A 25,101-nucleotide genomic window follows, 5' to 3' on the forward strand; every position below is an offset into this window, starting at 1 on the left:
GATGTGATAGTTTTTTGCTGACTTGTTTGCACAGAATCAGAGACCCACTCAAAACTAGCATGTATGAAATGGTTTTCTTGTAAGGACATAAGTGAACTGGGATATACTATAGTTAGGAAACTCACAACTAGACCTGAAAATTGCCTTCTCTTTGACCCCAGGACACATGTTTTGGTTTCTCTGCGTGTGCTTCCATTCTTTCTTGTCATCAGCTTTATGATGTTGGTTGCAGCATGGTTTTTCCTGGCTGCCTCCCTTCCAGGCTGTGTTGTGACCTCCTTTCTCTGTGTCTCTCAGATTGAGAGATAACTCATATAACATAAAATTTACCTTTTTAAAGTACAAAATTGAGAGATTTTTTACTGTATCTACAAAGTTGTGCAGTTAATGTCATTAATTACAGAATATTTTCAGAATATATTCAGAGTGAATCCTGAGCCCATTAGCAATCATAGGTTCCCTCTCCCCTCCTTACCGCAAGCCCCCATTCCTAGACATCCTCTAGTCTACTTCTGCCTCTATTGATGTGCCTGTTCTAGATATTCATATAAATGGAATTGTGCAATATGTAGCCTTTTGTGATGGGCTTTTTTTTTTAAGATTTATTTTATTTATACAAGAACTGGGGTACAGGCCTTATGTGCAGGAGGGTGAGAGGATTCACCAGAGACAGTGGGAAGCAGAACAGGCAGAGTGACAAAATACACTGCTGAGGGGAGCAGTGAGTGAGATGGAGAGGTCGGCTCGCCATGTGGGTTGCTCCGAGGCCGGCGGGGATTGAACCGGCACTGCAGAGACTGTGGACAGCTTCACAGCACTGTGCTCAACCGCCCGTGCCACCAGGGAGGCCCTGTGATGGGCATCTTTTACTTGGCATTCTGTCTGTAAGCTTCACCTAGGTTGTAGCATGACCCCCTTGTTATTGCCTCTTGCCCTACTGCCTTTTCATCTTACCAACTCAACTGTGTGGTGTCAGCTTTTCCACTTGTGACTTCACTAACTGTTTCTGCTAACCAGTTATAGATTCTGTGGCAACATTGTGCAGTAGAACTTTCTGTGTGATAAAAATGTTCTTTATCTCTTCTGTCCTATGCAGTAGCCACTAGTCACATGTGGCTAATGTGACTGAGAAACTCGATTTTAAAAATTATATTTAAATGGCCACATGCATCTAATGGCTATTTTCTTGCTTAGTACAGCGTGTAGTCATAGAGGATCTTGAATGTCCAGAACTGTTTTAAGTATAGATCACGGTCTTAGCTTGGATCAGCATGTTGTGTTAAGATCCACCCCCTGACTTGGGATGGGAAAGAAGTGGGACAGAACATCAGTGTTGTTCCCTTAGCTGGACCTGGGGCTGAGAACTTTTGAGAGAGGACCAAGAGAAGCGAGGGTGGAGGGTTTACGAATTTTAAATAAATGTGTGCTTTGAAAATAAAGTTTTGTTGTTTCCTCCCTGTCTCTTCCAAAGTGGTTCCCTCTTCTGTTTTCCTGTGGCTTGTTTATTGAGAATCAAGACAAGGGAGACTCCAGTCCTGATTTCTTGTGCTGGATGAACTGCCAGTTGTTGCCATTATTGCTTCTGCTGTCAGGCAGGCATTACTTCCACAGAAGTTAAGAACCTCCACAGACTTGCCTCTTAGGAATGACAGGGACTCTGTAGATACTGATCCAGGGGACAGCTAAATTCACTGATGCTTCTTGAGTGGAGTGGGTGTAATAAATACACATGATTCATGATTGCTCACTCCAAGGAGCCCTCCATCAATGCAGAGGTAATGTGCACATATGAGGATGTCTTTAGTGATATGTAGAGTAAATGCCATACCTGGCCAGTGTGGGTCTTTGCACATCTCAGTGGCAGTCTTGTCACCTTTGACTTTTTTTTTTTTTAAAGATTTATTCATTTATTTATTTATTTATTTATTTATTTATTTATTTATTTATTTATTTAAGCACTGGGTACAGTCAGAAGCGCGGGAGGGTGAGAGAATTCACCAGAGCCAGAGCGGGGAGCAGAGCAGGCAGAAGGACCAAAGTACACTGCTGAGGGAGCAGCGGGCGGCAGGAGAGGTCTGTGTGCTATGCGGGACCCTCCTCTGGTGGCCGGGGAGCAGCCGGGGATCGAACTGGCACTGCAGAGGCTGTGGGCAGCTTCGCAACCCAGCGCTCAACCGCTGCGCCACCAGGGAGACTCTACAGTGATGACTTTTTAACTTGTTTTTAAGAACAACATATGTACTAAAAAGTATGTGTGGAAGGTTGAGGATAAAAGAGTGATGTTTTTCATCTCTTCAGATAGAGTAATAGTTGCGGAGAATGTTTGTAATTGGTCATAATACACATAGGTGTCCGTATGGTTGCTTCTCTTCTTTATTATCTCTAGTAGCTATTTCCACTTTTATTTCTAACTTCGTCTTCATGAACTCTAAAGAAATACCCCGTGTCTTCCTTACCAGTGTAAACCACTTCTATCAAGTGCCTTGCCTGTGCAAGTTAAATACACACTGTTTATTGGAGGAAGGAATAATCATGCATAATTCCAGATGCATGGTTTCCACAGCAGCTTGAGCCTGGCCTGGCCTAATTGTGCTCTAGTAGTGCTTCTCAAACTGGTAATGGACCTTGTTCCTGTCTCCCCTTCCCCATAATTTGTAAAGTACAATACAGACATCTTAGTAGGAGAAGAACAAAGATATAAACTTGATTTTGAGGAATTTTTATTACTATTATTAGATTGAACGTATAAAATTGCAGTTTACTTCTTGTAAAAGTTGCTGAAGGCTTAAGTTTGAAGATCGCCCCTGGTATAGGCCATTTTGCATAGCATTGCTCTAGGAAGTTCTTTTTGGCTATTGAATTGGGATGCAAAGGAGAAAGGTGGCTTATAGATTAGATGGACTTAAGAAATGGAGATGGATTTGTAGAGTAGAGAAAGAAAGGCCATTTGTCTGGGATGGAGAGTTTCCACTGAGTTCTTGAATAAACCATGATCCGTGTATATACTGTGTTAATGCTTTTGCACTAAACAATGATGTAGAAAGTTTAGAAATGGCACATAATTTAGAAGGGACAAGCTGAGAGCAGTTGCCTTCCAATGTAATACAAATTAATAAACCCCTGCCTCTTCTCAGAAATAGCTGTCAACTTCCTTGTCAACAACAAACCATGTTCAGAACACTTTTGGGGTTGCGTTAATCCTCTCTAGAATAGAAATAGATTAAAGATTAGAAACATTTTAATAAAATTACACTAAAACTAGTAATTAAAGTTGTTGGGGGCAGGTTGTTGGCATTGTTCATTAGTAAAGGTTTTTTAATTTTTTTTTTTTTTTTAATCATGGTAGCGTGATTTCTGCTTAGAACTATAGGATTAGGCTTCTAAAAGCAGTTGCATTATATTTTTGTAATGACTTAACCTCATAGTTTTAATAGGTTAAAGGAAAATCGGTAAAACAGTGTGTGTTTCAAAACACTTAAAAGAAAAAAGGGGTAAATTGATTGTGTGGCTATCGAGATAATAGCTGCTCTTTAATTTGAGAACTCACTTTGTGCACAGCATTTGTTTTTTATCATGATTAGTTGTGTAAATGGGGGAATTGTTGAGAACTAGAAGTCCCTCTCATTCTACCTTTAAGTAGTAAGTTTGATAATAGTTACATGCTAATTTTGATTACAACAATGAATAGGAAATAAAACCATTTCTATCTAGTTAGGAGAAATGGATATCGCCAGATTATGCTGAAAGATGGTAAATCCTATAATGAGGGTAGAGAGTGAGGACAGTTTGAGTTTTAATTACTGAGACTGGTTAACTTGAAAGAGTACCTTCCAGACATAACAAGTTATTCTGTATGCCGTTTGTCTTACAACTTTTGATATTTACTTAGTATTAGATTCAGCAAAGGTAATATAAAAATAACTCCTTGTAGGGCCTCCCCTGATGGCGCAGCGGTTGAGCGCTGGGCTGCGAAGCTGCCCGTAGCCTCTACTGCGCCGGTTGGATCCCCGGCAGCCAGCAAGGGTCCCACGAGGGTCCCACATGGTGCGCAGACCTCCCCTGCTGCGCCCGCTGCTCCCCTCAGCAGTGTATTTCGTCAGTCTGTCTGTTCTGTTCCCCGCTCTGGCTCTGGTGAATTCTCTCACCCTCCTGCGTTTCTGACTGTACCCAGTGCTTGTATAAATAAATAAATAAATCTTTAAAAAAAGAAACAAAACAAAACAAAAAACTCCTTGTAGACGTTCAATTACAAGAGATTTACAAATTACAAGATTGGTTGAATTACTTTCATATACTCTGCAACTCAACAACCTACAAACTATTCACAAATAGAGTTTGGAAAAACTTGTCTTTAAAGAAAACTAGCATTTTTAGGATTAGATGTTAGGACATGATGAATTTTGACTATGAAGGTGTGATTTCTGGATCATACATATCTCAAAACACTTAACAGAAAAGTTAATCATGCTAGTTTCTTGGAACTTAAGTTAGTGGTTTAGATAATGCTATGAGTATGATCTTAAGATGTTGAAATAGTTGTAGATAGAAAGACTTGCGTTCATTCTGAATAGAAGCATTTATAATATTAGAATCCCTCTATGTTATTAGCATTTGTCAGGGGTAGGAATGAAGGTACTGTAAAGTAGGAGCATTACAAGTGTGGTGTGATAGGATTGGAGGAACTTATGGACATTATATGGTTATATTCACTACTTGATGAATTCTTAAAGAATGAACAGTAAGTTGGATGAGTTTGAAACAAAGCAACCTAGAATGGCATCATTCTTTATGTGTAATAGCAGCCATTTTCTAAAATTTAAGAGGTAGAATTTTATTTTGGTCTGGGGGAGCAATTGGGATTTCACTTAAGACAGCGAAAATTGGGCCTCCCCGGTGGCGCAGCGGTTGAGCGCTGGGTTGCGAAGCTGACCGCGGCCTCTGCAGCGCTGGTTCGATCCCCGGCTGCTCCCCGGCCACCGGGGGAGGGTCCCACATGGCGCGCAGACCTCTCCTGCCGCCCGCTGCTCCCCTCAGCAGTGTACTTCGGTCCTTCTGCCTGCTCTGCTCCCCGCTCTGGCTCTGGTGAGTTCTCTCACCCTCCCGCGCTTCTGACTGTACCCAGTGCATGTATAAACAAAACAAACAAACAAATAAATAAATAAAAACATGCAAAAAAAATTTAAAAAAGAGCGAAAATTAAAAAACCAACTTTCTTGTCAGTTCTTAGCGTGGGTCTTGGAAATCAGGTGCTTATGTTTTGATAGCTACTCTGTGTGTGTGTGCATTTTTACCTATTTTACACATTGAGAGTTCTGAATATGTATAATCAATGGTCCTTTGTGATTTTATGTTCATTTTTGAAAGTTTTATAAACTGCTAAAAATAATACAATTTGTATTATTAACTCTTAAGTTCTTCAAGAGTTCTCATTTTGGGCAAGGAATGAGTGACATCCCGTTCCTTAGTAAAAACGTAGGCTGTGTGACTTTAGTTTGGAATCCAGTGGAATTGGGAGTGGCCTTGGTGAAGAAGTACTGACCTGGGAGCTCTGGTAAATTGAATGGAAAGAGAATCCTCCCTTCCCACCCCCCCAACATACATACACTCTCTCTTCTGGAAAATAGTAGAAATCTTTAAAGAAAATCCCTCTGGAAAGCAGCGTGAATGCCTTACAGAAGTTTTATTTTATCTCATGCAGCTCAAAGAAAATGAACGGCACCCTGGACCACCCAGACCAACCAGATCTTGATGCTATTAAGATGTTTGTGGGCCAGGTTCCGAGAACCTGGTCTGAGAAGGACTTGAGGGAACTCTTTGAACAGTATGGTGCTGTCTATGAAATCAACGTCCTAAGGGATAGGAGCCAGAATCCTCCTCAGAGCAAAGGTGAGGGTTTTATTTATCATCTGTCGTGTTGTGTACATGCTGTCTCATTACCAGAATGCTCCCGTGACTCTGGGGGGCTGGGTGGGGATGGTGTCTGTCATAAAATGACTTAAAACCCAAACACATTTAATGACTTAAAGTTAAGCTGGCATCATGAGGGTAATCTGTAAATTATAGATCTTGGGCTGTCCCTGTGTGAGAAATCTAAATTCAAGAGACAGAGTCATGTGAACATCTCATTTAATCTTAGGAATGGAATGACCAAAGTAAACTTGAAATGAACCAACCACAAAGCTTTCTTTAGTGCTTTGGCTAGAGTGTACTGTAAGAGAAAGACTGTCCAGTGTCCTTGGATTTCTGTCAGTGTTACAAAGGCCATGCAAGATTGCTTAGCAACTAAGGGGAACTTGTTTGTAGATAACCTGTTGGTGGTAGCCTACAAAATGAACAGAAAAAAGGCTGAGCTGCTTCCAAAAATACCAGTAGAATGGAAGTTTCACGGCACTGATGGTAGATAAGGCATTAGCTTTGCCTCTACACAATCACAGACATACTCTTAGTTTTCCAAGTGACTGATCTCAGAGTAATTTTCTGTGAAAGCTTTTCTACAGTGTAAATGTGAGCAAGTATGATTGAAACAGCTTAGTAGTAGAGGAATTATTTTCACTGTGGTATAGCCCAAAATAAAAAGTATAGTATTTGTTTGAAAAGACTGGTATCCAATAATTTAAAATATTAATTACAGAGTGACTCTGAAAGAAATTTATGTAGTACCTCATGGAACTATGGACCCAAGATTTACTCTCTCCCCTATTCTCAATAAAGATACCAAAACACAAACTCTACAAGATCTCAATTTGTTGTCTTTTGTGCTTTTAGAAGTTTAATTGTATTTGATAACCAGGAGTCTCAAAAAAAAAAAAAAGATTCTTCTTAAATCATAATTTACAACTTATGTCTGAGGCATATGGTAGAAAATGACTTAGAGCGTAAGGAGTGATTTATCCTGAAACAGTTTTTGGTAGACTTCAAGTTGCAAGAGGATAAGGCCCCTGTGTGTCCTGTTTGTATTTGAGTCTTCTTGCCCAGGACGCTACCTGGGGTGAAAGGCAAAACACTCTGACCTTTGTAAGGGAAGTCATCTCTCCTGGGAAAGTTACAGGAGCAGTGGAGAAGAATTTTAGTAGAACTTGGAGTCTCTAACAATAGAAAAATTAAAGAGAAACTAAATAAGGGTTTTTTCTAACATGGGTGGTGTCTATATCTCCCTCCCTCTCCCACCTTTCCATATTCCCCACCCCCCCAACCCCCTTTCCCTCCCTGACTGATTTTAATCCTCTCTTAAATTCATGTATGTCTGGAGGAAGGAATGTTCTAGAACTTGTCTGCTTTCCAAAGATTGGTTTGATTTGGTGAAACTTTGTTTGTTGCAGGGTGCTGTTTTGTTACATTTTACACCCGTAAAGCTGCATTAGACGCTCAGAATGCTCTTCACAATATGAAGGTCCTCCCAGGGGTAAGAAAGCTCCTATTATTAAGTGGAACTGTGGTAGTTTTACATATGTATATGTTTTGGGCACGCAGTGGAAAAGGCAATTGACATGGCATTGATGAAAGAAGGACATAGAGTATTTTAAGGAAGACAGACTGACAGTTCTCGGTTTGCAGGGGAGTTTTGACCTTTTTTTTTTTTTTTTAAAGATATATTTATTTATGCATATAAGAGCTGGGGTACAGGCCAGAGGTGCAGGGGGTGAGAGGATTCACCAGAGACAGAGTGGGGAACAGAACAGGCAGACTGACCGAAGTACACTGCTGAGGGGAGCAGTAGGCAAGTCAGGAGGAGGTCTGCTGTGCCATGTGGGTTGCTCCCTGGCTGACCAGGGATCGAATTAGTGCATCAGAGGCTGCGGATTGCTTCATAGTGTGGTGCTTAACTTAACCCCTTGCGCCACTAGGGAGACCGGAGTTTTGACTTCGTGACTTAGATTCTATTGTGATAGGTTGCTGGGGGAGGGGAGATCATGTGGCATACCTGAGTTCGCAGAGAATGACTCTAAGTTTGTTATTTCCTTTGGAGTTCTCATATTTGTGAATATGTATATGTACAATGATAATATTTATGTGTTTTTCAGATGCATCATCCTATACAGATGAAACCTGCTGACAGTGAGAAGAACAATGGTAAGCAGGTGTATAAAACCCTCCCCTATAAGGTTTCTCATAGCATCTGGGTTGCATTGTGCTCTAATCTGTCATCTAAATTGTCTTTTTCTTTAAAATAAGCATAGTTAATGAGTGAGATAGGGTCGATAGGGAAACTTTGCAAGAACATTTCAGAGTGAACTGGGATGTCTTTGATCAATATAACTTCTTCCAAACAGGTTAAACAGGTTTCACAGGGGGCTTAATCAGCATATTTGAAAGGAGAACTTCCTCCTCAACAGAATAGTCAGAAAAAGAGGGCCTCCCTTGGTGGTGCAGGCAGTTGAGCGCTGTGCTGTGAAGCTGCCCACAGCCTCTGCAGCACCGGTTGGATCCCGGCCAGCTGGCGAGGGTCCCACATGGCGTGGCAACTCTGGCCTGTACCCCAGCTCTTGTATAAATAAAAAATAAACCTTAAAAAAAAAAGAATTCTCATTATTCAGGGCCTCCCTGGTGGCACAAGGTGTTGAGATGCACCTATGAGTCTGTCCACAGCCTCTGCAACACGAGTAGATACCCGGCCCACCAGGGAGCAACCTACATGGCGTAGCAGACCTCTCCTGTCTCGTCCCCTGCTCCCCTCAGCAGTGTATTTCATCAGTCTGCATGTTCTGTTCCCCACTCTGTCTTTGGTGAATCCTCTCACCCTGCTGTGCATCTGGCCTGTACCCCGGTTCTCGTATAAATAAATAAATTAAATCTTTAAAAAAAAAAAAGAATAGTCAGAAAAAGAAAGTGGACAGTTACACTCACTGAATAGTGTTCTGTTTCTTTTTGTCCTATCAATTAAGTATAAAAGCTTATCTTTCCTGTAGTGCTATTGTTGGTAAGAATGTTACTAAGTGCTAAGCAAGATGCTAAATACATCATTTCATACCTATACTACCTTTGAGATAAACCCGGTTACCCTATTAATCTGATGAGAAAATAGGCAGAGAATGGTTAAGTAACTTTTATCAAGTCACAAAAATGACTTTATTTCATATAATATGAATTCTAAATGTTCTAAATGCTTCCAATTATAATTTTAAAATACTGTTGCTTTATAAGAGGTGATACTAAATTATGAAGAAAATGTGTATCTTAGAATCCATGAAAATACAGTATAAAGGCACAGAGCCAGGATTCAAACCCAGGTGGTATACTTACAAAGTCTGCTATACTACCTCTTGTGGTAATAATGGTCAAGCCTTTTGTGTTTTACTCTCTTAGCAGTGGAAGACAGGAAGCTGTTTATTGGTATGATTTCCAAGAAGTGCACTGAAAATGACATCCGAGTCATGTTCTCTTCATTTGGACAGATTGAAGAATGCCGGATATTACGGGGACCTGATGGCTTGAGCAGAGGTAGATACATTTTTAGCCTTTAAAGATAACTGTCTAGGGACCTTCCCAGTGGCGCATCGGGTTGAGCACAGTACTGTGAAGCTGTCTGCAGCCTCTGCGGTGTGGGTTTGATTCCCGGCCGGCCAGGGAGATTCCCATATGGTGCGGCAGACCTCTCCTGTCGCGCCCGCTGCTCCCCTTAGCAGTCAGTGTATTTTGGCCCTTCTGCCTGTTCTGCTCCCCACTCTGTCTCTGGTGAATCCTCTCATCCTCCCATGCTTCAGGCCTATCCCCCAGCTGTTGTATAAAAAAATAATAATAATAAATCTTTAAAAAACAAAAAGGTGCTATGCAGTAGAGTATTTTTTTTTTTAAAAAAAAATAAAGGTAACTGTCTTAAATTTGGCATCTCTTTTTGTTTATTTTTTTAAGATTTATTTTTATTTATGTATATAAGAACTGGGGTGTAAGCCAGAGGTGTGGGGGGTGAGAGAATTCACTAGACTGGGGAGCAGAACAGGTGGATCCACTGAAATACACTGCTGAGGGGAGCAGTGGGCGAGATAGGAGCGGTCTGCTGGCCAAAAGGGTCACCTCCCTGGCCGGGGATTGAACTCATGCTGCAGTGGCTGACCATAAATTGCTTGATAGCGCTGAGACTTTAATCCCAGCACCATCAGGGAGGCCCTGAAGTCTCTCTTTAATTTAACTAGTGGGAACCCGTGTTTATTAGCCCACATGGGCTAGAGATTGGGTATGGCGTTGTATATCTAGGTCCTGTCAACAACTACTCCTACCAGTTGACCCCTTTAGTATTTGCTCAGCTCCACTAAGGTGTCTGCACTTCTATATCTCATGTTGAAATTCTTTTTTTTTTTTTGTGCTTGGAGAGGTACTTGATGCCCAAGTGGAAACACTTCCTTCTCAAGAAAGAACTAGAGAATGTGCTTCCTCCTTTATCCCTCAAGTACTTTATTTTCTGTTTGTGCTTCTCTAGTTTTTAATTAAAGCACTTATCATCTGTTGTGACATGTCTATCTCATCCACTGGTTCATGAACCATGAAGGCAGAATCTGTTTGTATTGCTAGCATGAACATTGGCATATAGGTTCTCAGTAAATGTCCATTAGATAAATAAGCAAATGAATTAAATGACCCTTCTCTTGACCCTTCTCTTACCAGGTTGTGCGTTTGTGACCTTTACAACACGAGCCATGGCACAGACAGCTATCAAGGCAATGCACCAAGCACAGACCATGGAGGTAGGGAGCAGATGACTGAAAGGGGGAAGGTTTCTTGGTCAGAGAATGCTAGGACAGTTGATTGAAGTCCAGCAGCAGGTATACATCTGATTGGCCTAAAAGTTAAGTAGACTAGACATTTTAAGCTTAAAGTTAAAATTTTTAACTTAACATTTTGGAAGTAGTTGTTCTTTTCAGTTCTTTAGTCACTGAATTCTATCAGGGAGAGAGAGAGTCTTTTGGCAGTGAATAAAATAATAATTGCTACCTGCATATCACCAGAAGAGAGAATTTTTCTTCACCCAGAAGGAGGCATTTGACCCTTTGGTTTTGGTGTTTTCATAGGGTTGCTCATCCCCCATGGTGGTAAAATTTGCTGATACGCAGAAGGACAAAGAACAGAAGAGAATGGCCCAGCAGCTCCAACAGCAGATGCAGCAAATCAGCGCAGCATCTGTGTGGGGAAACCTTGCTGGTCTAAATACTCTTGGACCCCAGTATTTAGCAGTGAGTCTTTGTGGTTTGCTTTCTGCAGACTGTGCAAGCTCCCAGCTGTTTCTTTTTCTGCTGTCCCTAGCTAACAAACACAATGGCATTTACAACTTTGGCATATTGAAATTTCATGTAAAAATTCAGGCAATGAAGTATTCTTCTATTTGTGTTAGTGAATTTCTCCCCCCCACCCCTTCCAACCCCCTCATCTTTGGTTACATCTTGAGGCTTCAGCTACAATTAAAGTGAAATTCTAATTTCCTGATAAAGAGGTTTAGAACAACTCCCGTGTCCCTGCCCCCAAGTGGAAAAAATCCTGAAGGATTTTTGCTACCAAATACTGTTCTCCATATCTTTCTACCATATACAGAGGGCATTATTAAAATCTGTATTGAGTCTTTCCTGAAGAGTATATGTTTCTTCCCGCTGCCTGAGAGGTCAAAAGATTAACATGAGCATCATTCACTTGAGTATTACAGGTATATATTTGAGTTTACAACATTGTAATAAGGAATCCTTTAATTTGATCTCTCCCCATGAGCTTTAGTCATACAGTCCAAAGAGGGACAGGCTCCAATTTTTAATTTAGATTCACTAGGTCTGCAATAAATGTTATAGGGTGTTATTACTGCTTTTAACCTTAAAAGAATTACAAACAGCACAAGGCATTTAAGGCTGTTGTATCAAGGCTGTTGCATCTGTGAATAGAAACAGAGGTCATCTATGAAGCTACCAGTGAAGGAAAATAGTGACACCACTAGATTTGTATGGATAGTCAAAAAATATACACATAAGAATAATTCTGAGGAGTCATTCACTCCTCACCCTTTAAAATTTTATTTTATATAGAAATAGAAGAAAGGCAGTGATTTCTATGTCCCGGTACTGAGTTTTGGTTAATTTGATGCCCCCTGCTTAATTTGATTTCTGAAATGTTAGAAGAACATATCACTGCGTGATCGCACACCATTCTGTTTTACACTAGCTGGTATTTCTCTAAAGTTAAAATGTATAGATGGCAGTTATATTTCAACAGATTTAATAGTTTCTAGTGTTAAGAATATTGCTTGTAAATTCAGAAAATTAGAGTAGAGAGATTGCCGTCTCCTGCCAAAATAATGCTTTGAATGTCACCTCATGATGTGCATTTGCTTTTCTTAAAGAGTCTTGGATCCTCTCTTTAGGGTAAACTTCCCTTCCTGTTGTCATTGACATATACACCACATACATGGTGGTAAATGTTGGGGCTGTGATGTCTTTGTTTCTGTTAGGCATGGTTCCCAGCCCTAAGAGTTGTTCTCCTTTAGGGAGGGAATGAAGGTGCCAAGTACAATATGTACCGTCTCCAGTTGGGACTGAACACAGACATGTAGGTATTAGTGGACTGTATAAGTGATAGCACAGTTATGAGGTTCTTTCTGAAATAGAAGCATGTGAGCCTGATCTCTACAGCATTAGAACAGTGGTTCTTAATCTCACTGGAGTTGTGGATTCCATTGAGAAGCTGGTAAAAATTGTGTGTGTGCATATTTTTTCTTTCTACTTATGGAGGTTTGTGACCCTCGTGAATCCCCATGTGGATTATGACAATAATGGCAGAGGAGCCAGGTTATATATTTTTGGGAATGGGCAATAGGTTGAATAAAGGATCCAGAAACAATACTAAGTTGTCCTTAACTAACAGTGACTGTGTTTGAGTGGAATAAACCTTTTCAGTAGCTTGGTTAGATGAAGGTTTTGGTTTGTAAGATTGTGTTCATAGAGATCAGTAAGCTCACAGACAGATGCTCGTATTTTGTTGATGGGACAACTGTTGAATGACAATGTCCACTGAACTGGTATGGACTGATCCATCATTGGGTCATGTGCAACAGTAAAGATCAGTTTGGAGGGGCGGAGATACATGGGATTGATAGATGTGTAGCATGAGATTGATCAATCTAGTCATGGGTCTGTTGGTGGCCAGTACAGGGTGACTCCAAGACATAGCTGAAATGATCAGATTTGACATTTAAAATAGTTACATGAAGAGGAAATTGAGTATCTACATGGAAACAATCTGCAAAATAAAATGTGTGGGCCCTGGTAAGGAGACTCGACCTAGACACAGCTATTACATGCAGACACATCACAGTCAACTGCATCTTTGCCTGAGTTGAGCTTAGTTCCCTGCTCTGGTTCTGGCCTGAGCTGTGCTGCATTCTGCTGTCCAGCGACTTGAGCTTGGTGCAGTACTCAGCAAACCTAACTGTCTTCTGGGCCAGGGTTTAGCTGTGTTGTCTTGTACTGTGCTGTTAAAAGCCTCGTGTTTCTGTTGTGCTGGCTTGGGATCTTGTCTTCAACTTTCTTCTCTCTGGGGGCCTCTGCACTCTCGCTTTGCTGTGCTGTAGAGTTATCCCAGATGCAGAACCAGCCCTCACTCTCACTCTTGTTCTGTTTTTTGGTGTAATGTCTAGCTTTATTTGCAGCTCCTTCAGCAGACTGCCTCCTCTGGGAACCTCAACACCCTGAGCAGCCTCCACCCAATGGGAGGTAAGTGTTCCACTGCTGCAGAGGAGCAGCAGCAGCCAGGCCAACAGACCCAGCTAACAACAGCCTGAGAGTTTTGCACCGTTATGCAGAAAAAAATTTCCCTACTCATTATGTAACCTGATAGAAGAATCCCCATTCTTGCCTGTTTTGTTTCTTTCTAGAAGGTGGCTCTATCAGTAGTTGATAGTTGCGCTTAAGTTTGCAGCTTCCTACCCCTTTAAGTCTCTATTGATGAACAAGATGGAAAAGAACTATTCCACCTATGAACTCTCTGAGGTCATTTTGATAAAGAGAAAATTGGACCCACAATAAAGTGACTTTCTCAGTGACTCAAGAAAAAAACCTAAGATGACTTCCATGTAAAATGGCTTACCCTGAAGCTGTTAGAACCCAGACTATTAATTTATCTCTGTACCTTATGTATGTTATTTCTTATGTGAATTATCTTTTGTTGCCGTTAACATGTAGGAAACTTAATTGACCAATTCCTGAGTTTGTAGGGTTCCATAGGAAAACTGAGGCAGAGGCCGTCAGAAGTTTGGGGGGGGATAGGGTGTGGAGCAGCTCAGAACTGCCTGCCCTGAGCCTGCTGGGGTGGGATGGGACTGGGCAAGAGTCTTTGAGAAAGGGGCAGTGTTAGATGAGTTGCAATTTGCTGTTGGAGAAATTTTAATACTGGTTCATTTTGTCCCAGGGACATAGAGTTTGCTGTGATTTTTTAAAGTTGCTAGATTGAAATCTGTGTTTTTATTCTCATTAGCTCTACCCCCCACCCCATCTGTCTTACCATCATCTGGTAAATGGTTTGCAACACAGTATCAGTGTGGTTCAAATTTCTTGCTCTCTTTTGAACAGTGTTGCCTAGTTTTACTTGGATCTCTTTTTTTCTATTAGCGTTTTTTATCTCTTCTGATGATTAATCTGCTATTCAAGTGGTAGTTTTCCTTTATTCTGTCTCCTATTGCTGTTCTCACATGTCTTCTCCCCAGTTGTTCCTGCCTTGTCTTTCTGAATCTCTGCTACATTTTTTTGCTCGTTTGTTCCCATTTCAAAGAACAACTCCCTTAATGTATTAGTGAGTGTCTCAAATGAAGTCCCTTTCTGTGCCTCAGGTTTTGGCTTTGTTGTTCTCTTGGTGTCCTGGCCCCCAGAATAGACCACAGATTTACCTTCTTTCTTGGTTTCCTAATTGCTCATCCCTTAATACTGCTCACTTGGGGTGGCCTGCTGTTGGATTAGATATCTCTTTGAGGAAATAATGTGAGGTTTCTTAATGAATTCAGTGGTATCTGAATCATTTTGGAGTTCTATAGTATTGCTTACAAAGCTTATCTAGAACAATTCCTCTTTTTCTGGGACCAGCCTCCTGCCAGTGTGCGCTGTCATTACTGGAGCAGATATGAGGCACCCTTTTCTGCAGCTGATCTCTTGCTTTGGATGTTGCAGGATTAAATGCAATGCAGTTGCAGAATTTGGCTGCACTAGCTGCTGCAGCTAGCGCAGCTCAGAACACACCAAGTGGTACCAATGCTCTCACTACATCCAGCAGTCCCCTCAGCGTACTCACCAGTTCAGGTAAGCACTTGCTCGGAACCAGTGCGCCCTGTGTGCCTGGGGCAGAATCCAATGAGAGGTGTATGTCATACTGGAAAGTAGTGAACATTTATTTTCAAAGGGGTCAGGTTATGAACAACACATTTTCAAATGTTACCTTCTGACTTCAGAGAAGTTCATCATTTTTACTTTGTGGTAGCCATCATTTGACTCTGTCTCACTGGACAGTTTTTAAAATTAATCTCTGAAAACCTCTTTATGAAGAAAATACTTGAATAGTATCACTCTTGTGCTTTGGTTCCTGATGACACAAGCAGGTGAGTATTGGGCTTGAGTTTATAACTCATAATTTTTTGACAGCAGGGTCTTCACCGAGCTCGAGCAGCAGCAGCTCTGTTAACCCCATTGCCTCCCTTGGAGCCCTGCAGACCCTGGCTGGAGCAACAGCAGGCCTCAATGTCAGCTCTTTGGCAGGTAAAGGGCAGCTTCTGTATGTCAGCAAGCCATTCTTTGTGCTGTGGCACATTTTAAATAACCCTGCCCTTTACTAGCTGTAACTTTGTGCTGTCTTTCTAAAGTCATATTTTCATCTATGAAGTGGGAATAGAATGCTTTGAGGGTTGTTAAGAAGTTAAATGAAAACATAGACTACGTGCTGGGCACGTTGCCTGGGACAGTGTCTGGCATGTTAGACTGCACAGTGTTAGCTGCTGTTTGGTGGTGGGATTTATCCACATCTTGTCATAGGCTGCATGCTCCATGGTGAGTCCCCCATTCTGTGAGACTGTTAGTTAAGCACACTCCAGCTCTGTGTGAGGAAGTGGAGAGTCATGTATACATGATGTCACTTGCACAGGTTGGAAGAAGGTACTAGGGAGAACCATACCTAAGTGCGGCATTTTGTAATGTCCCCATTAGCAAACAGGCCTGGTGAGTGCCCTGAAATCTGACCAGTCAGATGGGTATTTGTCTTTAGACACTGGAAGGGAGATCTTTGTATATTTCCCTTTTCTGTATGTCCCTCAGTGTACCTGTCTTTGGCATCATTTGAGTCTTTCTAATCTGTTAATACTGTTCTTTCCCACAACCAAGGGATGGCTGCTTTAAATGGTGGCCTAGGCAGTAGCGGCCTCTCCAACGGCACTGGGAGCACCATGGAAGCACTCACACAGGCCTACTCCGGGATCCAGCAATATGCTGCTGCAGCGCTCCCCACTTTATACAACCAGAATCTCTTGACACAGCAGAGTATTGGTGCTGCTGGAAGCCAGAAGGAAGGTGAATGCAATGGGAGTCAGGGGCAGGGGTCGTTACTCCATCTGTACATGTGCCAGAATGGAAAGGCAGGATAAAGGCTAAGAGAACCACTTAAGTGGTCAGACCAACACTTTTTTTTAGCTCTGCAAATTGTGATCTGCTTTTGGCATATTTTTTTGGATGTAGTTCAGATCAGAACCCTGTACGCCATCTTTGGTTGGGATTGTGGTTTTTAGATAAAGAAATGCACTGTTCTCTGTGTCAGGTATCATTTGACAATCTGTTTTTGTTAGGAGTTCTCTGTCAGAGGATATCTTCTGCCTAGGTATCCCTTTTAGCTCTCCCCGACTTTCATTTGTGATTTCCCCCACTTTCTGATCTGTGCCTTTCCTTCTTGAGGTCAGACTGAAGGGAAATGAGAAGATCTATTCCTATGGTTGATGGCATAGGAAGCATGTGCTTTGACATAAATGATAATGAGTTCAGGACAGGATTTTCAGGCAGAGAGGCCTGAATGGTTTGTAGGAATAGAAGGTTCTGCTAACACCTTTGTGTTCACATTTGAGTAGATTTTTATGATTAGGAACTGGCAAAGGTTTAAGCCACTAGTGTGGAGGAAAAAAAACAAGTCTTCTGGGCCTCCTCTGGTGGCGCAGGCGGTTGAGCGCTGCGCTGTGAAGCTGTCCGCAGCCTCTGCAGTGCCATCTTGATCCCGACCAGTCGACAGGGGTCCCACATGGCGCAGCAGACCTCTCCTGTCGTGCCTGCTGCTTCTCTCAGCAGTGTATTTCGTCAGTCTGCCTGTTCTGTTCCCCTCTGTCTCTGAATCCTCTCACCCTCCTGCGCATCTGGCCTGTACCCCAGTTCTTGTATAAATAAATAAATAAATCTTTAAAAAAACAAAAACAAATCTTCTCCCTTGCCATTGCAGGGAAGAGTTCTGGTCTAGTGCATCCTCACCTGCTCTGAATGAGGTACTTGTGTGCATTAGGATACAATAATGGGGGAGTGGATGGAACTATGGCAGCAGACAATAGGCAGGTAAAAATGTGAGGTGTTCCAAGATGATGCTCTGAAGAACGATGAAGAGGAAAGAAAAGGGAGTACTGGAGTTAGTGCATTTTATGTAGCATGGTCTCCTAGTTGGTGTTGATGCAGACACTGGAAGAAAGGAAGGAGGAGGGCCAAGCTTGTAGCTAATGTAACTAGAGGAAGAAGAGGAATGGGGGTAGAGGAATGACAAGTGCAGTGGCAGCAGTGTTCCCTAATGTGTTTGGTGGCAGAAGAGGGTCATGGGTGACTGGAGAGTGGCTGGATTGCAATTGTAATAAAACTCAGTTCTTGAGTGTAAGTGGTTGGAAAGGAAAGCATGTTCTATTTTTGAGCTCAGTATTCATCATAGGCATGTTTTTAAAATACAACTTTTTACCAAGGCACAATTTATATATGGTAAAATTAACCACCCTTTTTGAAATCTAACTCTGAGAGCTTTGGCAAACACTGCCAGTCATGTTCACCTTCACTGTAGATAAGGTGAACATAGATGAAGGTTTCCATTGCCCCCAGAAATTCCCTCTTCCCTTTGTAGTCATTCCTTGTCCCCACCTCCTGCCTTGGTAACTACTAGTCTGTCTGCTGGTAATTCCTAGGCACAATTGGGAGACCTCTTTATAAACTCTCTCTACCTCTTTTTCTGTGTGTGTTCCTCTATGAGACGCTATTCTGAATTTAATTGCTCCGCATACAAGTCTATAAGTCTGCCTGTTTTAGTACCCCAGCATACCCTCTGATCACAAGTTCGAATTCTTTTTTTTTTTTTAAGAGGCATGTATTTATTTATTTATTTGTTTATTTGTTTGTTTGTTTATACAAGCACTGGGTACAGTCAGAAGCGCGGGAGGGTGAGAGGATTCACCAGAGCCAGAGTGGGGAGCAGAGCAGGCAGAAGGACCGAAGTACACTGCTGAGGGGAGCAGCGGGCGGCAGGAGAGGTCTGCGCGCCATGTGGGACCCTCCTCCGGTGGCCGGGGAGCAGCCGGGGATCAAACTGGCGCCACAGAGGCCGCGGGCAGCTTCGCAACCCAGCGCTCAACTGCTGCGCCACCGGGGAGGCCCACAAGTTCGAATTCTAATGACCCTCACTGGGAGGGGAGAGGAAGGCTGATGGAGGAAGGAATTTATTTCATTGATGGTCCTTCACTACTCTGCTTCCTATTCGGAGACTGTCATTCTCCCCAGGAAACTCACTTTGTTGGGATGCTGATAGTTTGAACATGGGTAGAAATGAACGGCTGGTGACAGGGGGTGAGTGTGCTTGACACTGATACTTTTTCAATTGATGGGTATTTTGAAGGTCCAGAGGGAGCCAACCTGTTCATCTACCATCTGCCCCAGGAGTTCGGAGACCAGGACCTGCTGCAGATGTTTATGCCCTTTGGGAATGTCGTGTCCGCCAAGGTTTTTATAGACAAGCAAACAAACCTGAGCAAGTGTTTTGGTATGTTGGCTTCTCCACGGATGTGCCGGCCTGGGTATGTGGGTTAAATACCTTTTACCACTGAGAAAGAGGAGGGGCTGATAGCTGAAAAGGTGGGTTTGAGTTTGGGTTGCTGTCTAACTCTGCCTTGAGCAGATTACATGACCCTTTTGAACCTTAGAGATTTAATTTCTATAGTAGGGATGATGGTGTCTATTCTGTGGCCCCAGGGGTAAACATAAAGTAGTATATGGAGAATGTGAGTTGGCAAGAAAGCTAAAAAATACCATGTAGATTTTAAATGGTAGTATTACTGGGAACCTAATTTATTTCATGTGGTAGAATTTCCAGGATTCTTATCCCTGCTGAGAAAAATTGGGATTTTTAGGTTTAAGCTCATAAAAGTATCTCCTGCCTGAGGAGGACTGAGAATCTCCTTGCCTGGTTATGTCCCTTACCTAGGTTTCTGCTTGGACACACAGGTTTTGTAAGTTACGACAATCCTGTTTCGGCTCAAGCTGCCATCCAGTCCATGAATGGCTTTCAGATTGGCATGAAGCGGCTTAAAGTGCAGCTCAAACGTTCGAAGAATGACAGCAAGCCCTACTGAGCGTGCTCCCCTCTGAGACTGGAGTGAGAGGGTCTTCTGGTAAGTGGGGGAGGAGCACCCTTAATGATTCGAAGCCCTAAAGCTGTGTGTTGACAGCCCTGGACCCTGATCCCTGCCACTCTCGCAGGCACAGCTTGCCCAGAAGACTCGGCTACTGCCTTCTGTGGGAGTTTCGCTTCGTACAGAGGACGAGTTTGTGCTTTGGTTTCCAGTGTTTTACTTTGGAGTTTAGGTGCCATATCCTGAGTTTTTTTTTTTTTCCCCCTCTTTATTTAAAGTTTGCCGTGTTTGTAACCAGTGTGTGTTGAGAAGGACCAACATCAAACTGCCCTGGGGGTGGAGGGAGAGTGGACAAACATTTAAAAAGATGAGAACTTGCCCCAAACTACCCAAGAGAGAGGACCGAATGAAACTGAAAATGCCCTCCAGAACCACCTACTCCAGAGAGTGGGTGAAATGGAGAACTGATGTGCAGGCACTGGGGGGCAGAGCGGTGGGGTTGACTCTGGAGGAGAGTGAGAGTGACTGACATCCAGTGGCCCTGGGAGGTGAAGGCTGAGACTTCTCCATTGCTGCCTTCTAGGTGGAGATAATGAATTCTTGCCTCCTAGTTTTCGAATTCTTGTCCAGGATTTCTGTCCCCTTTCCCAAGAATAGGGGGTTAACAATTCTTGGAAATAAAGCACCTGTTAAATTAGCCTGGCATATGCCAAGAGCAGGGAGCCATCACCCATTACCTGCTTTCTTAGTCAGCCATTGGTTTTGAGTTGGCCCTGCCTGACTGGTCAAAGTGGTCCTTTCTAATTTATTTCACCACCAAATTATTTATTAGACCATGGCTCATTTCTACCAAATCCCTTTGAAAAATGCCTGTAGGGAAGACACTGGTTTCCTTCCTTGTAGTTGACCACCAGACACCAGAGAGCGTCACTGCCAAGCCCAATTTTCTTATGAGGGCACATCTGAGTAGTTTCTGGCTGAAGGGGCCCCTTTTCCTGAGCAGAGCGATCAAAAGACATTGAATTGGGGAAGGGGAAGCCTGCTTCTTGGCTTACCTGATCAGAAGCCCCTCTGCCACAGTGCTGTATTTGCCAGTGACCAGCACTTAATGCTTAAAAGGACTAAGAAATCCATACTTGCTTGCCTGGTTGAGATGTTCCAGTGTAGTTTTCCCTCCAAGGCAGGCCCCTAAAACCACTTCAGCTCCACTGCAGCCTCATCTTCTGCTCTTGGGGACAGAGAAGATGACAGGACGTTTACAGCCTCCATATGAATTTAGTGTTCATTTACCTCAGTATTACTGTGTTCATTTTTGTCCTCGTGCTTACAGTTAGCTCCCTGCTGCCTCCCACAGAACTCACTCCAGCTCTTGCCTGTGACCCACATGGCCTCTGGGCTCTGCCTCTGCTCCAAGAAACGCTGGGGGTAGACAGCCAGGGAGGACAGGCTTTTGGGACTGTGCACCTGGTAGGGGTAGCCCTCTCAGGATATGACTCTTTGCCAAGGCCAGGGCTGGGTCTCTGGGATCTTAAACCTCACGAACATCAGTCCTGACCCCTAGCAGCAGAGATGAGATTAAATGGGTTGGTTTGCTGTTAAGTCAGAGGGGCCTCGCTCCTTGTCATGCTGTCCATTTGGATGACAGGCAGGGATTGACTGTCTTGCTGGTATACAGGTAGTCGGTGGTGTTGGATTATCCCATTGAAACTGGGACAGCTGTTCCCTTCTCACAGCGATAACTTGGGTCCGTTGTCCTCTAAGAAACACGAAACATACATACTTCTTAAGCTGAACCACATAAACTTGAATTCTGCGCACTGGGAGAAATGTGTCCTGTGTTTCAAGGATAAAACTGTTCCAAAGGCTTCCAGGGTCATGATGGAATTTTTTAAATAAATGCAAAAAATAAAAATAAAAATGAAAAAAGAAAACAAAAAAAGAAAAAAATGCTAGGTTGGGGAGGCGCTGTTCTGAATCCCAACCAGCTGGAACCAAGAATGTCGTTTCTATTTTTATAGAAGTTTTATACAGCTCCGGGGTGGAGAATATTTATTACCTAAATTATATCTCTGGAAAAGGCCAGGATTTTGTAGAATCCAGAATGTGATTGTTGTACACACAGGGTGCTGTGTATGATTGAAACTACTGACTTTCTGTGGCCCATTTGCAGCCCAGCTAATCTGCCAGAGGGGAAAGGAGTTAATGCTGTGAACTGGCAGAGGAGAGAGCTGTGCTCCCCGGGGTGTTGCCGGTGCTGTGATGGCTGACCCTCTGTTCTGTCTTCCTCCTTGGCCATCATGGGGTTTCCAAAGCCCAGAACTCCACTCTGTTCCCACTTTGTCCCTTTTCTCCTCCCTCCCCCATTACACCATTGTTTATCCACCTATTTGTCCTGGTCTCTGGGTCCTTATGAAACCCCTTTCCAAATGGCATGAAAGGCAAAGGTGTGATCAGCTCACTTTTGCTATCAGACCCCGAGGTTTCTTATGTGCTTGTGGGTCCTCTTTTTTTTTTTTCCAAGGAGTGTGGGCCATAGCAGGGCCCTGGCTGCCAGAGCGGCCAGCTGGTGAGACCATGCACTTCTCTCTCTTCTCTTCTCTCCCTGCCCAGTGAGTTAGCACAGTGGCACTGCCCTTGAGCACAGTTCTCTCCCCAGGCCAAAGATGGTTTTGTGAAGAAGCTGCTCCCCTACAAGTCTCACAGTGTGAAAGGGTTCAGCTCGGAGAGTGGAGACTAGCAGTCAGGTCTTAAGCAATCCTTTTCTGTTGTGTGGGGGTTTCACTTACATAAATGTGTTTTCTGCTGTAGTTTTTTGTTTTCCTTGGATTTCATGGTGAAATCGATTTGCCTTGAATGCAGCCCGACACTGTATCCTGGGTTCCTCATGAGTGGCCAGGGCCTGCGTGGAAGCTAAGAGCTTGGATTTCTGGGAGCAAAGGGCCACCCCCATAGGACTGAGGAGAAATCCTGGCCCTGGCCCTAAAGCCTTCTGCCCACCCCCTGCCAGCATCTGCTGCGCTTTCCCTGGGTCTGGACCAGGGGTTGAGGGGACAGTCTGAGGCTCTGCTCCACCGGAACCCTTCTCAGCCGAGTTCAGGCTTCGGGGGAAATCCAAGCCTTAGGTTCCCTTCTGTCTCTGGCAGTTGGATGTTTTCTTGGTGTCCTCATGTCCTTTTTGACTTTTCCCTGTGTCCATTGTTAGCATGTGCAAAAGCTCCCTGTCATCACCCAGCCCCTGCCCCGCCCGCCTCCTCATTTCAGGGCTGTACACAGTGAGTGTTCCTGTTCTCTCTCTCTGTTTGGATGTATTGCTCTGTGTAACTCAGTGGGTCTCCCTCTTTCTGGTTTGTTTTTTTTTCTAGATTCCTGCCGTTTGTTCATCGTTGTGCCTAAAGCATGTCGATGTGGCGTCAAGTACATCGTCCAAATCCCTGTCTCTTCAGCTTCTCTGATGCTTGAACTCTCACCTTTGACCTTGTGTTGACCTTTGATGCTGACGTGTATTTTTATTATGTTTGTTTCTTTCTTTGTTTTTTCTTTTTCTTTCCTTTTTTTTTTCTTTTGTGCTGCCAAATTGGTTTTGCTAGAACGACTGCTGAAGGGGAAATATTTAAACTTGCATTTGAATATAAAAAAAAATCTATTTTTCTAGAACTTCATAAGATAACCACTTGATTTTGTGATTCCAATTCTTTGTAATTGTCTTCAGAGCAGCCCTACTAGCACATACCGCGTGGTGTTTGTATTTCTGTGAACACACAGCCAGTCCGTTTCTAGGCTTTGTTTCTGTGTGCTTAGTTTTAAAGACAACTTTGAAGTAAACAATGAAATAAAAGATGTCACTAAAACCTTTGAGGCTCCTGAGCACATTTTGCTGATACAGTTTGTGGGGCTTGAGGAGACCGCATGTGTTCTTGTTTTTGTTTTTCGAGTTTGCAACTGCAGAAAACACCTGAACCTCTTCCTTTTTTGACTGCGGACTGCAGCTTGAGCCCCAGCTAGCCCTTTTTCTTTGGTGGTTCCTCCCTGTAGTGACCCTGCGGGGAGCCTTCCGATTCCCCTCGTTCCTTCCCCTCAGCCCCGTCATGCCCACCTCCATGCTTGTTCCTACAGTCTCCACAGCAAAATGTGATGCTTTGATTTTTTTTTTTTTGTATTGTTTTTGTGTTGAATTTTTTCCTTTCCTACTAAGATGATGCCCAGAAAAAAACAAGTTTTGCATGTTTCCTGCTGTTTCTTCACACCTTCGTATATATATCTCTATATATATATATATCACCTTCACCTCTCTGTTTTCTATAGTTTGTGCAAAAACTGATCGATTTAAAAGGGTTTCAAAGAAGCTGTTTTAAATTGTTGTGGGGTTATTTTTTTCGAGATTGTATTGTTTTATTTTGAAGTGGCAACTTTCTCCTCTCTTGCCTGTAGAGCGTTAGCCTGTGCACTTAGACTGTCACCTCATGTGGCCTCCAGGCCTCTGTGGGGCCTCCAGGAGGCTGGCTGCTCTGCTCAGAGATGGGTGGGCAGAGGGCCTGGAGAGGCTTGAGGAGCAGAGATAGGACTCAGAAGGTGGCTGGGGGGTGGGAGAGAAGCTTAGCGCGTTAGGGGTAATGAGCACCCCTCGGCCTGGAAGAAGGAGAGTGCTCTTAACCACTTGGAGGAGGCCATCTGCGCACTAAGCGGCAACCCACCTGCCACCGCCTTTCTAGGTGACAAGCACAATACCACAGTCTTCACACTGTTTACAGCCCTGGGCACCAACCACCCCACGCTGGCTCTTCACCATAGCTCTGCTCTTGCTTAGCTAGTGGGGTGGGGTAAGGGCAGGGATTTGTATCTTTTTTTAATTGGGTGAAGAGCCAAATAGCTACTGTCCCTGGGTGCAGGCAAGCCTGTTCCTTGGTTCCCTGAGGGGAACTTGCCCTCCTCTCTTGTGGCACCATCCAGCCTCAGGGTCTTAGGGACTTGAGTAAGAATAAGTGCGAGAGGCCAGTGGAGATGAGAGGTCACAGGACGGATCTTTGGAGGTAAGAGGTGGCAGAGGGAGGAGTTTGTGATCGATCCCACCCAGGCCTAAGCTGCTGATGCGTGGGACAGCTGGGAAGTAGGATTGTCCTGGGAGAGGTGGAGAGGCGGAGCCGAGGGACTGGGGGGGGTGGGGGCGGGGAAGGTAGAAGCACTGTTAGCATCATCCATGCTGGGCTTGATGGAGGAAGGGATCCCACCAGAATTTCTGCTCTGGGACCCAATGGGTTGCCTAGTATTATGCTTGAGGCCACTCATGCTAGGAGGAAAGGGTGGCCAGATGGAGGCCCAGTGTACGGTAGGCTGCTTAATCTCCTGGAAGGGGTGATTGGATGGAGAGAGGCCAGGAACCCCAGCCTGAGCGAGACTGCCGTGCACCCACAGTCTGACTGCACAGAGCCGCCTCTGTTGGCAGAAGGCGCCAAGGCTCCCCTTCCTGTGTATTCAGAATTCGTGTTTGCCAATATATTTTGCTTTCAATTCCAAGAGGAGCTCTG

At 43.6% G+C, this 25,101-nt stretch overlaps 1 protein-coding gene across 17 annotated transcripts in view; it reads left to right on the forward strand.

The window, feature by feature from the left end:
* CELF1 (CUGBP Elav-like family member 1) overlaps window positions 1–19,579 on the forward strand; it is a gene marked incomplete at both ends in the record, with an annotated part of 49,731 nt that extends 30,152 nt beyond the window's left edge. Inside the window, 12 exons of one of the 17 annotated variants that reach the window (XM_084237697.1) lie at window positions 5,699–5,886; window positions 7,320–7,402; window positions 8,022–8,070; window positions 9,304–9,438; window positions 10,600–10,679; window positions 11,004–11,165; window positions 13,607–13,682; window positions 15,129–15,257; window positions 15,597–15,710; window positions 16,329–16,514; window positions 18,847–18,990; window positions 19,452–19,579. In XM_084237697.1, the coding sequence (XP_084093823.1) occupies window positions 5,699–5,886; window positions 7,320–7,402; window positions 8,022–8,070; window positions 9,304–9,438; window positions 10,600–10,679; window positions 11,004–11,165; window positions 13,607–13,682; window positions 15,129–15,257; window positions 15,597–15,710; window positions 16,329–16,514; window positions 18,847–18,990; window positions 19,452–19,579 (1,474 nt within the window). Of the gene's footprint in view, window positions 1–5,698; window positions 5,887–7,319; window positions 7,403–8,021; window positions 8,071–9,303; window positions 9,439–10,599; window positions 10,680–11,003; window positions 11,166–13,606; window positions 13,683–15,128; window positions 15,258–15,596; window positions 15,711–16,328; window positions 16,515–18,846; window positions 18,991–19,431 lie in introns of those variants that run through there. The other 16 variants (XM_084237706.1, XM_084237709.1, XM_084237710.1 and 13 more) reach the window with 16 other exon arrangements.
* Between the last annotated feature and the right edge of the window lie 5,522 nt (window positions 19,580–25,101).

This window comes from Talpa europaea, assembly GCF_964194135.1.
Source record: "Talpa europaea genome assembly, chromosome: 1".
Lineage (NCBI taxonomy): Eukaryota > Metazoa > Chordata > Mammalia > Eulipotyphla > Talpidae > Talpa > Talpa europaea.